Source organism: Oncorhynchus masou, unplaced genomic scaffold (genome assembly GCF_036934945.1).
Source record: "Oncorhynchus masou masou isolate Uvic2021 unplaced genomic scaffold, UVic_Omas_1.1 unplaced_scaffold_1375, whole genome shotgun sequence".
NCBI classification, from domain to species: domain Eukaryota; kingdom Metazoa; phylum Chordata; class Actinopteri; order Salmoniformes; family Salmonidae; genus Oncorhynchus; species Oncorhynchus masou.
The window spans coordinates 42,637-60,304 of NW_027003658.1; the positions used below are offsets into that span (position 1 = coordinate 42,637).

The window sequence follows — 17,668 nt, forward strand, 5'->3', positions numbered from 1 at the left end:
TCATGGGTCCTGGTCAGTGAGTTAAACAACACTGTCTCTAGTCATTTCTCCTCTCCCATTTTCCCATTTATTGTTGTTGTTTTCATAATCCATAGGCTAATTCTTTTGTCCATTTTCATATCCTAAAACAATATTAAACAAACACAACGTGTGTGTGTGTGTGTGTGTGTGTGTGTGTGTGTGTGTGTGTGTGTGTGTGTGTGTGTGTGTGTGTGTGTGTGTGTGTGTGTGTGTGTGTGTGTGTGTGTGTGTGTGTGTACTCCCTGGATGAGGAGATGTAATCTCATGTTTTGTCCACAGAAACCAACAGGAGAGATCAGAGTCAGAGATTCTCAGTGGTCAGTCTTCCCAGAGTCATCAAACAGACCTGGCCTCCATATTCAGTGTATGTGGTCCTGTTATGTACTTTTGTTTACCTCAAGTAAAGTTGATCTGTCAATCATTCATTAATGTGTCTCTTGTCTCTTGCTTAACTCATTTGCTTAATTTATTCCAGATGCTTGAAGAGAAAATTATGACATTTGTGAAGAACGAGCTGAAGAGGTTCAAGAGGATTCTTAGTCCAGAACTCCCAGAAGGCTTTGAGAGTCAGAAGCAGGATAAGGAAGTGGTGGACGCTGAAGATGAGAAGCAGGAGAGCAGTGCCAGAGAGGGGGCTCTGAAGATCACACTGCACATCCTGAGGAAAATGAACCAGAAGGAGCTTGCTGACACACTGGAGAAATGTAAGATCTGTCTGCCTCATGTTGAATGCTGTTTTATAACATTTAAAAGCTGTAGCTAAAGTCCAGCTAAAGTAGCTGTGTAACTCAATGATATTGTAGCAGCCTTAACACAACACCTAGTGACCTCATCAAGTAGCAGCAGGGATGTGTTGTGGTGATTAATTTAGAGAGAGATAGACAACATTAATAATACCATCAATAATACCAATAATAATATAATCAGTCACACCAGTCTGTAATGCATTATGAAAACATTTACACATTTATACAGTCAGTTAAGAGAATAAATTATTATGATGTACAACTTTATAACAGTCCTACAATACTGTAGACATTAAAACAGACGTAATATTAATATCCTCTGTGTTATTTCTAGATTCAGATGAGCTTGCTGTGATTTGCCAACGTGAACTCAAATCTAATCTAAAGAAGAAGTTTCAATGTGTATTTGAGGGGATCGCTAAACAAGGAAACCCAACACTTCTCAATAAGATCTACACAGAGCTCTACATCACAGAGGGTGGAACAGGAGAGATCAATAATGAACATGAGCTGAGACAGATTGAGACAACAACCAGGAAACAAGCAAGACCAGAGACTGCAATCAAATGTAACGACATCTTCAAACCCTTAACTGGACAAGACAAACCTATCAGAACTGTGCTGACAAAGGGAGTCGCTGGCATTGGAAAAACAGTCTCTGTGCAGAAGTTCATTCTGGACTGGGCTGAAGGAAAAGCAAATCAGGATGTCCAATTTGTATTTTCATTCCCTTTCCGGGAGCTGAATTTGATGAAAGAGGACAAACACACTTTCATTGAACTTCTTAATCACTTCTCAATGGAAACCAAACAATCAGGAATCTCCATCAACAACAAGTACAAAGCTCTGTTCATCTTTGATGGTCTGGATGAGTGCCGACTGCCCCTAGACTTCCAGAAGAACAAGATCTGTTGGGACGTCACAGAGTCAACCTCAGTGGATGTTCTGCTGACAAATCTCATCAGGGGAAATCTGCTTCCCTCTGCTCTCCTCTGGATAACTACCCGACCTGCAGCAGCCAATAAGATCCCTTCAGGGTGTGTTGACCAGGTAACAGAGGTACGAGGGTTCACTGACCCACAGAAGGAGGAGTACTTCAGGAAGAGATTCAGTGATGAGGACCTGGCCAGCAGAATCATCTCACACATAAAGACATCAAGGAGCCTCCACATCATGTGCCACATTCCAGTCTTCTGTTGGATTTCTGCAACAGTCCTTGAACACATGCTGAAACATAAGAGAGAAGAGATGCCCAAGACTCTGACTGAGATGTACACACACCTTGTGGTGTTTCATACCAAACAGAAGAATGAAAAGTATCTTGGGAAAGAAGAGACAGGTCCACACTGGAATAAAGAGAGCATTCTGTCACTGGGAAAACTGGCTTTTCAACAGCTTGTGAAGGGCAATCTGATTTTCTATGAAGAAGACCTGAAAGAGGCTGGTATTGATGTCAATGAAGCCTCAGTGTACTCAGGATTGTGCACACAGCTCTTTAAAGAGGAATGTGGGCTGTACCAGGACAAGGTGTACTGCTTCGTTCATCTGAGCATTCAGGAGTTTCTGGCTGCTGTATATGTGTTCCTCTCATTCACCAACAATAATGGGAATCTAATGGACAAACTACAAACCAAGTCCAGGAACCTGTTCAGAGACAAGCCTGAAGTTACTTTCTACAAGAGTGCTGTGGATAAAGCCTTGCAAAGTGAGACGGGAAACCTGGACCTTTTCCTCCGCTTCCTTCTGGGCCTCTCACTGGAGTCCAATCAGAAGCACTTACGAGGTCTACTGACAAAGACAAGAAGCAGCTCACAGAGCCATGAAGAAACAGTGAAGTACATCAAGGAGAAGATCGGGGAGGATCTCTCTCCAGAGAGGAGCATCAATCTGTTCCACTGTCTGAATGAACTGAATGACCGTTCTCTAGTGGAGGAGATCCAAAGCTACCTGAGATCAGGAAGTCTCTCAGAAGACGACCTGTCACCTGCACAGTGGTCAGCTCTGGTCTTTGTGTTGCTGACTTCAGAAAAGGAGCTGGATGTGTTTGACCTGAAGAAATACTCCAGATCAGAGGAAGGTCTTCTGAGGCTGCTGCCAGTGGTCAAAGCCTCCAGAGGTGCTCTGTGAGTAAATAAAATGACATTTAAGAACTCATCATCAGGAAGAAATATTCAGTTTAGAGAAAAATATGTATTATAATATGTATATACTATTATATTGAAAAACATATTGAATAAATGCATTGATTTTCATATTAGTATACCAATATGACTTATTTGAGAGAAAACATACTGAATAAATGCATAGATTTTTACATTATTACAACATTGTGACCATACAATAATTGGAGATGGAAGATGAATCTATATGTTGTTTGAGAGAATAAACCAAATGCATCTGCCATTGTCCTTCTACACTACTGGTGTTAAATGAACAGTGTGTTTGTGAAGTCATGATGATCTCTTTGTCAGGCTGTCAGGCTGTGGAGTCACAGAGGAAGGCTGTGCTTCTCTGGTCTCAGCTCTGAGGTCAAACCCCTCACACATGAGAGAGCTGGACCTGAGTAACAATGACCTGAAGGATTCAGGAGTGAAGCTGCTCTCTGCTGGACTGGGGAATCCCCACTGTAAACTGGAGACTCTGAGGTCAGTATTCCTGTAGTTGGTCAACAAGTGATAACTGTTCACCAGATTCACATGTGTTTACCAGACACACATAGTCCACACCATATGTGTTTGGACAGTGAAGCTTACAGTTTTAAATTTGGTGCTATTCTCCAGCATTTTGGATTTGAGATATAATGTTTCAAATTAGGTGACAGTACAGAATGTCACCTTTTATTTGAGCTTAAAGGTGAGAGGTTAGCATGTTTTGTTGTATCCTCTGTTATTGGTAATGCTGAGAGGTTAGCATGTTTTGTTGTATCCTCTGTTATTGGTAATGGTTAGAGGTAAGTATGTTTTGTTGTATCCTCTGTTATTGGTAATGCTGAGAGGTTAGCATGTTTTGTTGTATCCTCTGTTATTGGTAATGGTTAGAGGTTAGCATGTTTTGTTGTAGTCTCTGTTATTGGTAATGATGAGAGGTTAGCATGTTTTGTTGTATCCTCTGTTATTGGTAATGGTGAGAGGTTAGCATGTTTTGTTGTAGTCTCTTATTGGTAATGGTGAGAGGTTAGCATGTTTTGTTGTAGCCTCTGTTATTGGTAATGGTGAGAGGTTAGCATGTTTTGTTGTAGCCTCTGTAACTTTTTCACTCATTATTATTCATGATTCATTCATGATCTTTCTCAGTCAAGGCGTCACAGGCTTGATGTTGTCATTGTGTTCGAGGAATATGGGACCAGATATACTTTTGACTAATTTAATACACTTTAAGTGTCAGAATACTTATGACTTCTTCAAATGGGGGACGAGATACATAAAATGCTTTAATCTTTCTAAACGTTGAAACAGATATGTATTAAAAAATCCTCAAATAAAAGGTGACATTATATACTGTCACCTTATATGAAACATTTGATCTGAAATCCAAAATGTTGGAGTATAGAGACACATTTAAAATGTTAGCTTCACTGTCTAAATAGATATGGTGTGGACTGTTTACTCAATACAATCTAAATCTGATACCTCACTGTCTAAATAGATATGATGTGGACTGTATACTCAATACAATCTAAATCTGATACCTCACTGTCTGTCTTCTGACTGATACTGCTTTTTAAACTGGTCTGGTCAGTCTACTCAAATATTTGTACGATACATTTTTCTATCTGCAGGCTATACTTTTATCATTTGTTATTTCTAATAATTAAACATTCATTTATAAATAGATATGGCAGGTTTCAGGACACAGATATATCTGAATATTTTTTATATTTGAAAATGTAAAAAACATATACTGCCACGATTTTCACCACCTAAGAATGTTTCTATCACAAATGATATGGCAGAACAGGCAACTAAACATAGAATAACAACCCACAAACAAACCAAGAAATATGGTTCCCAATCAGAGACAACGATAAACAGCTGCCTCTGATTGAGAACCAATCCAGGCAACTGTAGACATATAAACACCTAGACAAGACAAACCCATAGATGTACAAAAACTAAACAAGCCCTCGTCACACCCTGACCTAACTAAAATAATAAAGAAAACAACGTTAACTAAGGTCAGGGCGTGACATCTGCAGGCAACACTTTGATCATTTATAATAATGATACATTCATTTATGAATAGATATGGCAGGTTTCAGGACACTGATGTATCTGAATATGTTGAAAAAATATACTGCCACTATTTTCACCACCAAAGAATATCAGTGTGATTTTAATATGATTTGACTCTTTGCAGGCTGTCAGGCTGTCTAGTTACAGAGGAAGACTGTGCTTCTCTGGTCTCAGCTCTGAGGTCAAACCCCTCACACCTGAGAGAGCTGGACCTGAGTAACAATGACCTGAAGGATTCAGGAGTGAAGCTGCTCTCTGCTGGACTGGGGAATCCCCACTGTAAACTGGAGACTCTGAGGTCAGTATTCCTGTAGAAGATGGCACGGGAGGCAGATGTGGACAGGCCAAAGGTCATAACCAGATCAGAGTCCAGGAGGCACAGAGTGGCAGACAGACTAGAGGTCAGGACAGACAGACTGGACAGGACAGGCAGACTGGTCAGGCAGAATAGAGGTCAGGACAGGTAGACTGGACAGGACAGGTAGACTAGAGGTCAGATAGACTAGAGGTCAGGACAGACAGACTGGACAGGACAGGCAGACTGGTCAGACAGACTAGAGGTCAGGACAGGTAGACTGGACAGGACAGGCAGACTGGTCAGGCAGACTAGAGGTCAGGACAGACGAGAGGTTAGGACAGACAGACTGGTCAGGACAGGCAGAATAGTCAGGCAGACTAGAGGTCAGGACAGGCAGACTGGTCAGACAGGCTAAAGGTCAGGAAAGGCAGAATGGTCAGGCAGGCTAGAGGTCAAGACAGGCAGAATGGTCAGGCAGACGAGAGGTCAGGACAGGCAGAATGGTCAGGCAGACGAGAGGTCAGGACAGGCAGAATGGTCAGGCAGACGAGAGGTCAGGACAGGCAGAATGGTCAAGCAGACAAGAGGTCAGGCAGAATAGGTCAGGACAGGAAGAATGGTCAGGCAGGCTAAAGGTCAGGACAGGCAGACTGGTCAGACAGGCTAAAGGTCAGGAAAGGCAGAATGGTCAGGCAGGCTAGAGGTCAAGACAGGCAGAATGGTCAGGCAGACGAGAGGTCAGGACAGGCAGAATGGTCAGGCAGACGAGAGGTCAGGACAGGCAGAATGGTCAGGCAGACTAGAGGTCAGGACAGGCAGAATGGTCAGGCAGGCTAGAGGTCAGGACAGGCAGAATGGTCACGCAGGCTAGAGGTCAGGACAGGCAGAATGGTCACGCAGGCTAGAGGTCAGGACAGGCAGAATGGTCACGCAGGCTAGAGGTCAGGACAGGCAGAATGGTCAGGCAGGCTAGAGGTCAGGACAGGCAGAATGGTCAGGCAGGCTAGAGGTCAGGACAGGCAGAATGGTCAGGCAGACTAGAGGTCAGGCAGAATGGTCAGGACAGGCAGAATGGTCAGGCAGACTAGAGGTCAGGCAGTCGGGTCCAGAAAACAGGGACAAAAACCGGGCGGAACAAATAGAAGCAGGAGTAGAGAAAAACGCTGGTTGACTTGATAAACATACAAGACAAACTGGTACAGAGAAACAGGAAACACAGGGATAAATACACCAGGGATACATACACCAGGGATAAATACACCAGGGATACATACACCAGGGAAACACAGGGATATATACACCAGGGATACACGGGGATATATACACCAGGGATATATACACCAGGGATATATACACCAGGGATATATACACCAGGGATACACGGGGATATATACACCAGGGATATATACACCAGGGATATATACACCAGGGATATATACACCAGGGATATATACACCAGGGAAACACAGGGATATATACACCAGGGAAACACAGGGATATATACACCAGGGATATATACACCAGGGATATATACACCAGGGATATATACACCAGGGAAACACAGGGATATATACACCAGGGATATATACACCAGGGATATATACACCAGGGATATATACACCAGGGATATATACACCAGGTAAACACAGGGATATATACACCGGGGGAACACGGGGATATATACACCAGGGATATATACACCAGGGATATATACACCAGGGATATATACACCAGGGATATATACACCAGGGATATATACACCAGGGATATATACACCAGGGAAACACAGGGATATATACACCAGGGATATATACACCAGGGATATATACACCAGGGATATATACACCAGGGATATATACACCAGGTAAACACAGGGATATATACACCAGGGGAACACGGGGATATATACACCAGGGATATATACACCAGGGATGTATACACCAGGGATATATACACCAGGGATAAATACACCAGGGATATATACACCAGGGGAACACGGGGATATATACACCAGGGATATATACACCAGGGATATATACACCAGGGATATATACACCAGGGATATAAACACCAGGGATATATACACCAGGGATATATACACCAGGGATATATACACCAGGGAAACACAGGGATATATACACCAGGGGAACACGGGGATATATACACCAGGGATATATACACCAGGGATAAATACACCAGGGATATATACACCAGGGATATATACACCAGGGATATATACACCAGGGATAAATACACCAGGGATATATACACCAGGGATATATACACCAGGGGAACACGGGGATATATACACCAGGGATATATACACCAGGGAAACACAGGGATATATACACCAGGGATATATACACCAGGGATAAATACACCAGGGATATATACACCAGGGGAACACGGGGATATATACACCAGGGATATATACACCAGGGATAAATACACCAGGGATATATACACCAGGGATATATACACCAGGGATATATACACCAGGGGAACACGGGGATATATACACCAGGGATATATACACCAGGGAAACACAGGGATATATACACCAGGGATATATACACCAGGGATATATACACCAGGGAAACACAGGGATATATACACCAGGGATATATACACCAGGGATATATACACCAGGGATATATACACCAGGGATATATACACCAGGTAAACACAGGGATATATACACCGGGGGAACACGGGGATATATACACCAGGGATATATACACCAGGGATATATACACCAGGGATATATACACCAGGGATATATACACCAGGGATATATACACCAGGGAAACACAGGGATATATACACCAGGGATATATACACCAGGGATATATACACCAGGGATATATACACCAGGGATATATACACCAGGTAAACACAGGGATATATACACCAGGGGAACACGGGGATATATACACCAGGGATATATACACCAGGGATGTATACACCAGGGATATATACACCAGGGATAAATACACCAGGGATATATACACCAGGGGAACACGGGGATATATACACCAGGGATATATACACCAGGGATATATACACCAGGGATATATACACCAGGGATATAAACACCAGGGATATATACACCAGGGATATATACACCAGGGATATATACACCAGGGAAACACAGGGATATATACACCAGGGGAACACGGGGATATATACACCAGGGATATATACACCAGGGATAAATACACCAGGGATATATACACCAGGGATATATACACCAGGGATATATACACCAGGGATAAATACACCAGGGATATATACACCAGGGATATATACACCAGGGGAACACGGGGATATATACACCAGGGATATATACACCAGGGAAACACAGGGATATATACACCAGGGATATATACACCAGGGATAAATACACCAGGGATATATACACCAGGGGAACACGGGGATATATACACCAGGGATATATACACCAGGGATAAATACACCAGGGATATATACACCAGGGATATATACACCAGGGGAACACGGGGATATATACACCAGGGATATATACACCAGGGAAACACAGGGATATATACACCAGGGATATATACACCAGGGAAACACAGGGATAAATACACCAGGGATAAATACACCAGGGATATATACACCAGGGATATATACACCAGGGAAACACAGGGATATATACACCAGGGATATATACACCAGGGATATATACACCAGGGAAACACAGGGATATATACACCAGGGATATATACACCAGGGATATATACACCAGGGATATATACACCAGGGATATATACACCAGGGAAACACAGGGATATATACACCAGGGATATATACACCAGGGATATATACACCAGGGATATATACACCAGGGATATATACACCAGGTAAACACAGGGATATATACACCAGGGGAACATGGGGATATATACACCAGGGATATATACACCAGGGATGTATACACCAGGGATATATACACCAGGGATATATACACCAGGGATATATACACCAGGGATAAATACACCAGGGATATATACACCAGGGGAACACGGGGATATATACACCAGGGATATATACACCAGGGATATATACACCAGGGATATATACACCAGGGATATATACACCAGGGATATAAACACCAGGGATATATACACCAGGGATATATACACAAGGGAAACACAGGGATAAATACACCAGGGATATATACACCAGGGAAACACAGGGATATATACACCAGGGGAACACGGGGATATATACACCAGGGATATATACACCAGGGATATATACACCAGGGATATATACACCAGGGATATATACACCAGGGAAACACAGGGATATATACACCAGGGATATATACACCAGGGAAACACAGGGATATATACACCAGGGATATATACACCAGGGAAGCACAGGGATATATACACCAGGGATATATACACCAGGGATATATACACCAGGGAAACACAGGGATATATACACCAGGGAAACACGGGGATATATACACCAGGGAACACAGGGATAAATACACCAGGGATATATACACCAGGGATATATACACCAGGGAAACACAGGGATATATACACCCGGGATATATACACCAGGGAAACACGGGGATATATACACCAGGGATATATACACCAGGGGTATATACACCAGGGAAACACAGGGATATATACAGCAGGGAAACACAGGGATATATACACCAGGGAAACACAGGGATATATACACCAGGGAAACACAGGGATATATACACCAGGGAAACACAGGGATATATACACCAGGGAAACACAGGGATATATACACCAGGGAAACACAGGGATATATACACCAGGGGAACACAGGGATATATACACCTGGGATATATACACCAGGGAAACACAGGGATATATACACCAGGGGAACACAGGGATATATACACCAGGGATATATACACCAGGGAAACACAGGGATATATACACCAGGGAAACACAGGGATATATACACCAGGGGAACACAGGGATATATACACCAGGGAAACACAGGGATATATACACCAGGGGAACACAGGGATATATACACCAGGGAAACACAGGGATATATACACCAGGGGAACACAGGGATATATACACCAGGGAAACACAGGGATATATACACCAGGGGAACACAGGGATATATACACCAGGGAAACACAGGGATATATACACCAGGGAAACACAGGGATATATACACCAGGGAAACACAGGGATATATACACCAGGGAAACACAGGGATATATACACCAGGGAAACACAGGGATATATACACCAGGGATATATACACCAGGGAAACACAAGGATATATACACCAGGGAAACACAGGGATATATACACCAGGGAAACACAGGGATATATACACCAGGGATATATACACCAGGGATATATACACCAGGGATATATACACCAGGGATATATACACCAGGGATATATACATCAGGGGAACACAGGGATATATACACCAGGGATATATACACCAGGGATATATACACCAGGGATATATACACCAGGGATATATACATCAGGGGAACACAGGGATATATACACCAGGGATATATACACCAGGGATATGTACACCAGGGATATGTACACCAGGGATATATACACCAGGGATATATAAACCAGGGATATATACACCAGGGAAACACAGGGATATATACACCAGGGATATATACACCAGGGATATGTACACCAGGGATATGTACACCAGGGATATGTACACCAGGGATATGTACACCAGGGATATATACACCAGGGATATATAAACCAGGGATATATACACCAGGGAAACACAGGGATATATACACCAGGGAAACACAGGGATATATACACCAGGGATATATACACCAGGGATATATACACCAGGGATATATACACCAGGGATATAACATGATGCTGATATGATCCAATCAAAGCCACGGTAGATATAACGTGATGTTCATTTTATCTGTGGCCAATGACCTTGAGCCTTTTGGTTGGACACTACTAATGTAACTCTATGGCAGCACCCAATGGGCTTGAATTTTAGAGATCTCACTGTAGTTGTTGAGGTGACGTAGTGTCTCCATGAGTGACAGAACACTGAGCCAATCATGACTGACTACAGAACATTGCCAACCCCTATGCTCAGTATTTTCCTCTGGCTGCTCATTGCCTTCATTCATGCAGAGGCGGGCAGCCTGAAGGTCTCCTCATTGATTTAGCTGCAAAGGGGAGAAATGGTGCTTTACATTGGTATTCATATTACAGTTGACCTGGAAGTGTTGTGTTTTTGGGGCGCTAAAATAAGGTCAATTGTACAGAACAGTGCAATATACAAATGTTTGTTAGCTATCTTTATGCTTCCACTGTCTGGTTCTCCTCTCTTCACTAGATGGATGGTAACTTTAGTGTTTAACCTCTCTGTATCCAAGGACCAAACTTTTGAATATTATTTTCGGGGTTCTTCAAGTAGGCTGGACACCTTACATTTTTAACAATGTTTTTTTCTGATGAAAACTAGTTCATTGCATCTGCCATGGAGTCCAGTTCCATAATATTACCATATTTGCTTTGCAGTAATCGCACAGAGTGGGCTGAGGCAATCTTCGGGAATAACGATGGAGTTCGCTACAGTGTTGAGATATCGAAGTTTGTTGTTCAGACGAACGACCTGCTAGCGAGGCAAGCTAGTCGGTAACTTTAGTGTTTAACCCCTCTGTGTCCATGGACCAAACTTTTGAATATTATTTTCCGTCGCCTCAAGGGTTTAATTGTTTGTAAAACTTTAGTGGAGAGCTCTCAATTTTGGTTTTCGGTTTGCCTTCAGAAAGTATTCACACACCTTGAATTGTTCCACATTTTGTCGTGTCAAAGCCTGAATTTAAAATGGATTCATTCAGATGTTTTGGGGTCACTGTCCTACACACACAACACCCCATAATGTCAAAGTGGAATTATGTTTTATGAAGTCTTTACAAAATGTATTTAAAATGAAAAGCTGAAATGTCTTGAATCATTAAGTATTCAGCCCCTTTGTTATGGCCCCAAGTCTAAAAAGGTTCAGGAGGAGAAATGAGCTTAACAAGTCACACAATAATCAGCAGTGGTGCTGCAGTGGTGCCTGGGTAATATCAATATCACTGGGGAAGACATGGTACAACACATGTGTTGTGATAATAGTGGGTAATATCACTGGGGAAGACATGGTACAACACATGTGTTGTGATAATAGTGGGTAATATCACTGGGGAAGACATGTTACAACACATGTGTTGTGATAATAGTGGGTAATATCACTGGGTAAGACATGGTACAACACATTGTTTGCTCTATAACCTGCTAGATCATATGCTTTGGAACCATGATATATAAGCCTAAGGCCCAGACAATAAGAAGACACAGTGGCAGATTAAATTCAACCACACCTTTGTTTCATCACTGAATCAGAGAGTCTGTCCGGTGGAGTCCAGTAGATCTATATACAGCATGGAGTCCACAACACATACTGCATTTAACAGACAGTTACAACTAAAAGATACCAACAACTATTTAGTCTAATCAACGTAAGCTAAATATGTGGCAGTCCATGGTTCTGATTCATGTGTGTGTGTGTGTGTGTGTGTGTGTGTGTGTGTGTGTGTGTGTGTGTGTGTGTGTGTGTGTGTGTGTGTCAGCAGATTTCTCTACTTGTTGTTGATGTTGAAATTCAACACACGGACACTCGAAGTCAAACTTAAATGAATCATTTAGTTAACTGGAGAGGTTTAAACCACCTCAATGCACCACAGTAGAGAAGAGATAACACCCTGTGACAGTCACCTGCATGAACCAAAACAGAGTGAGAGAAGAGATGGCACCCTGTCAGTCACCTGCATGAACCAAAACAGAGTGAGAGAAGAGATGGCACCCTGTCACAGTCACCTGCATGAACCAAAACAGAGTGAGAGAAGAGATGGCACCCTGTCACAGTCACCTGCATGAACCAAAACAGAGTGAGAGAAGAGATGGCACCCTGTCAGTCACCTGCATGAACCAAAACAGAGTGAGAGAAGAGATGGCACCCTGTCAGTCACCTGCATGAACCAAAACAGAGTGAGAGAAGAGATGGCACTCTGTCACAGTCACCTGCATGAACCAAAACAGAGTGAGAGAAGAGATGGCACCCTGTCAGTCACCTGCATGAACCAAAACAGAGTGAGAGAAGAGATGGCACTTTGTCACAGTCACCTGCATGAACCAAAACAGAGTGAGAGAAGAGATGGCACCCTGTCAGTCACCTGCATGAACCAAAACAGAGTGAGAGAAGAGATGGCACCCTGTCAGTCACCTGCATGAACCAAAACAGAGTGAGAGAAGAGATTCTCTTCAGCAACAAAATTCCAGAAGAACAAAACGGTCTATCACCCTGTCATACTGTTTAATTTGTTATTTTTTTATTTCACCTTTATTTAACAAGGTAGGCTAGTTGAGAACACCTTTATTTAACCAGGTAGGCTAGGTGAGAACACCTTTATTTATCCAGGTAGGCTAGTTGAGAACACCTTTATTTAACCAGGTAGGCTAGTTGAGAACACCTTTATTTAACCAGGTAGGCTAGTTGAGAACACCTTTATTTTACCTGTTAGGCTAGTTGAGAACACCTGAACCAAAACAGAGTGAGAGAAGAGATGGCACCCTGTCAGTCACCTGCATGAACCAAAACAGAGTTATTTATCCAGGTAGGCTAGTTAAGAACACCTTTATTTAACCAGGTAGGCTAGTTGAGAACACCTTTATTTATCCAGGTAGGCTAGTTGAGAACACCTTTATTTAACCAGGTAGGCTAGTTGAGAACACCTTTATTTAACCAGGTAGGCTAGTTGAGAACACCTTTATTATCCAGGTAGGCTAGTTGAGAACACCTTTATTTAACCAGGTAGGCTAGTTGAGAACACCTTTATTTAACCAGGTAGGCTAGTTGAGAACACCTTTATTTAACCAGGTAGGCTAGTTGAGAACACCTTTATTTAACCAGGTAGGCTAGTTGAGAACACCTTTATTTAACCAGGTAGGCTAGTTGAGAACACCTTTATTGAACCAGGTAGGCTAGTTGAGAACACCTTTATTTAACCAGGTAGGCTTGTTGAGAACACCTTTATTTAACCAGGTAGGTAACAACTGCGACCTGGCTAAGATAAAGCAAAGCAGTTCGACACAGACAACAACACAGTGTTTCACATGGAATGAACCAACATACAAGCAATAATACAGTAGATCTATATACAGCATGTGTAAATGAGGCAGGATAAGAGAGGTAATAAATACAGTAGATCTATATACAGCATGTGTAAATGAGGCAGGATGAGAGAGGTAATAAATACAGTAGATCTATATACAGCATGTGTAAATGAGGCAGAATGAGAGAGGTAATAAATACAGTAGATCTATATACAGCATGTGTAAATGAGGCAGGATGAGAGAGGTAATAAATACAGTAGATCTATATACAGCATGTGTAAATGAGGCAGGATGAGAGAGGTAATAAATACAGTAGATCTATATACAGCATGTGTAAATGAGGCAGGATGAGAGAGGTAATAAATACAGTAGATCTATATACAGCATGTGTAAATGAGGCAGGATGAGAGAGGTAATAAATACAGTAGATCTATATACAGCATGTGTAAATGAGGCAGGATGAGAGAGGTAATAAATACAGTAGATCTATATACAGCATGTGTAAATGAGGCAGGATGAGAGAGGTAATAAATACAGTAGATCTATATACAGCATGTGTAAATGAGGCAGGATGAGAGAGGTAATAAATACAGTAGATCTATATACAGCATGTGTAAATGAGGCAGGATAAGAGAGGTAATAAATACAGTAGATCTATATACAGCATGTGTAAATGAGGCAGGATGAGAGAGGTAATAAATACAGTAGATCTATATACAGCATGTGTAAATGAGGCAGGATGAGAGAGGTAATAAATACAGTAGATCTATATACAGCATGTGTAAATGAGGCAGGATGAGAGAGGTAATAAATACAGTAGATCTATATACAGCATGTGTAAATGAGGCAGGATGAGAGAGGTAATAAATACAGTAGATCTATATACAGCATGTGTAAATGAGGCAGGATAAGAGAGGTAATAAATACAGTAGATCTATATACAGCATGTGTAAATGAGGCAGGATAAGAGAGGTAATAAATACAGTAGATCTATATACAGCATGTGTAAATGAGGCAGGATAAGAGAGGTAATAAATACAGTAGATCTATATACAGCATGTGTAAATGAGGCAGGATGAGAGAGGTAATAAATACAGTAGATCTATATACAGCATGTGTAAATGAGGCAGGATGAGAGAGGTAATAAATACTGTAGATCTATATACAGCATGTGTAAATGAGGCAGGATGAGAGAGGTAATAAATACAGTAGATCTATATACAGCATGTGTAAATGAGGCAGGATGAGAGAGGTAATAAATACAGTAGATCTATATACAGCATGTGTAAATGAGGCAGGATGAGAGAGGTAATAAATACAGTAGATCTATATACAGCATGTGTAAATGAGGCAGGATAAGAGAGGTAATAAATACAGTAGATCTATATACAGCATGTGTAAATGAGGCAGGATGAGAGAGGTAATAAATACAGTAGATCTATATACAGCATGTGTAAATGAGGCAGGATGAGAGAGGTAATAAACACAGTAGATCTATATACAGCATGTGTAAATGAGGCAGGATGAGAGAGGTAATAAATACAGTAGATCTATATACAGCATGTGTAAATGAGGTAGGATGAGAGAGGTAATAAATACAGTAGATCTATATACAGCATGTGTAAATGAGGTAGGATGAGAGAGGTAATAAATACAGTAGATCTATATACAGCATGTGAAAATGAGGCAGGATGAGAGAGGTAATAAATACAGTAGATCTATATACAGCATGTGTAAATGAGGCAGGATAAGAGAGGTAATAAATACAGTAGATATATATACAGCATGTGTAAATGAGGCAGGATGAGAGAGGTAATAAATACAGTAGATCTATATACAGCATGTGTAAATGAGGCAGGATGAGAGAGGTAATAAATACAGTAGATCTATATACAGCATGTGCAAATTAGGCAGGATGAGAGAGGTAATAAATACAGTAGATCTATATATAGCATGTGTAAATGAGGCAGGATGAGAGAGGTAATAAATACAGTAGATCTATATACAGCATGTGTAAATGAGGCAGGATGAGAGAGGTAATAAATACAGTAGATCTATATACAGCATGTGCAAATTAGGCAGGATGAGAGAGGTAATAAATACAGTAGATCTTTATACAGCATGTGTAAATGAGGCAGGATGAGAGAGGTAATAAATACAGTAGATCTATATACAGCATGTGTAAATGAGGCAGGATGAGAGAGGTAATAAATACAGTAGATCTTTATACAGCATGTGTAAATGAGGCAGGATAAGAGAGGTAACAAATACAGTAGATCTATATACAGCATGTGTAAATGAGGCAGGATAAGAGAGGTAATAAATACTGTAGATCTATATACAGCATGTGTAAATGAGGCAGGATGAGAGAGGTAATAAATACAGTAGATCTATATACAGCATGTGTAAATGAGGCAGGATGAGAGAGGTAATAAATACAGTAGATCTATATACAGCATGTGTAAATGAGGCAGGATGAGAGAGGTAATAAATACAGTAGATCTATATACAGCATGTGTAAATGAGGCAGGATGAGAGAGGTAATAAATACAGTAGATCTATATACAGCATGTGTAAATGAGGCAGGATGAGAGAGGTAATAAATACAGTAGATCTATATACAGCATGTGTAAATGAGGCAGGATGAGAGAGGTAATACATACAGTAGATCTATATACAGCATGTGTAAATGAGGCAGGATTAGAGAGATAATAAATACAGTAGATCTATATACAGCATGTGTAAATGAGGTAGGATGAGAGAGGTAATAAATACTGTAGATCTATATACAGCATGTGTAAATGAGGCAGGATAAGAGAGGTAATAAATACAGTAGATCTATATACAGCATGTATAAATGAGGCAGGATAAGAGAGGTAATAAATACAGTAGATCTATATACAGCATGTGTAAATGAGGCAGGATGAGAGAGGTAATAAATACTGTAGATCTATATACAGCATGTGTAAATGAGGCAGGATGAGAGAGGTAATAAATACAGTAGATCTATATACAGCATGTGTAAATGAGGCAGGATGAGAGAGGTAATACATACAGTAGATCTATATACAGCATGTGTAAATGAGGCAGGATGAGAGAGGTAATAAATACAGTAGATCTATATACAGCATGTGTAAATGAGGCAGGATGAGAGAGGTAATAAAT

The 17,668-nt window shown here is 41.2% G+C and overlaps 1 protein-coding gene across 1 annotated transcript; it reads left to right on the plus strand.

Annotated features, from left to right (window-relative positions):
* Positions 1-209: 209 nt before the first annotated feature.
* On the plus strand, positions 210-2,894 carry LOC135530542 (NLR family CARD domain-containing protein 3-like). Its single transcript, XM_064958842.1, has 3 exons — positions 210-385; positions 497-725; positions 1,102-2,894. The coding sequence occupies exons 2-3, from the start codon at positions 497-499 to the stop codon at positions 2,892-2,894; spliced, it is 2,022 nt and encodes a 673-aa protein (XP_064814914.1). The 5' UTR covers positions 210-385.
* Positions 2,895-17,668: the final 14,774 nt, after the last annotated feature.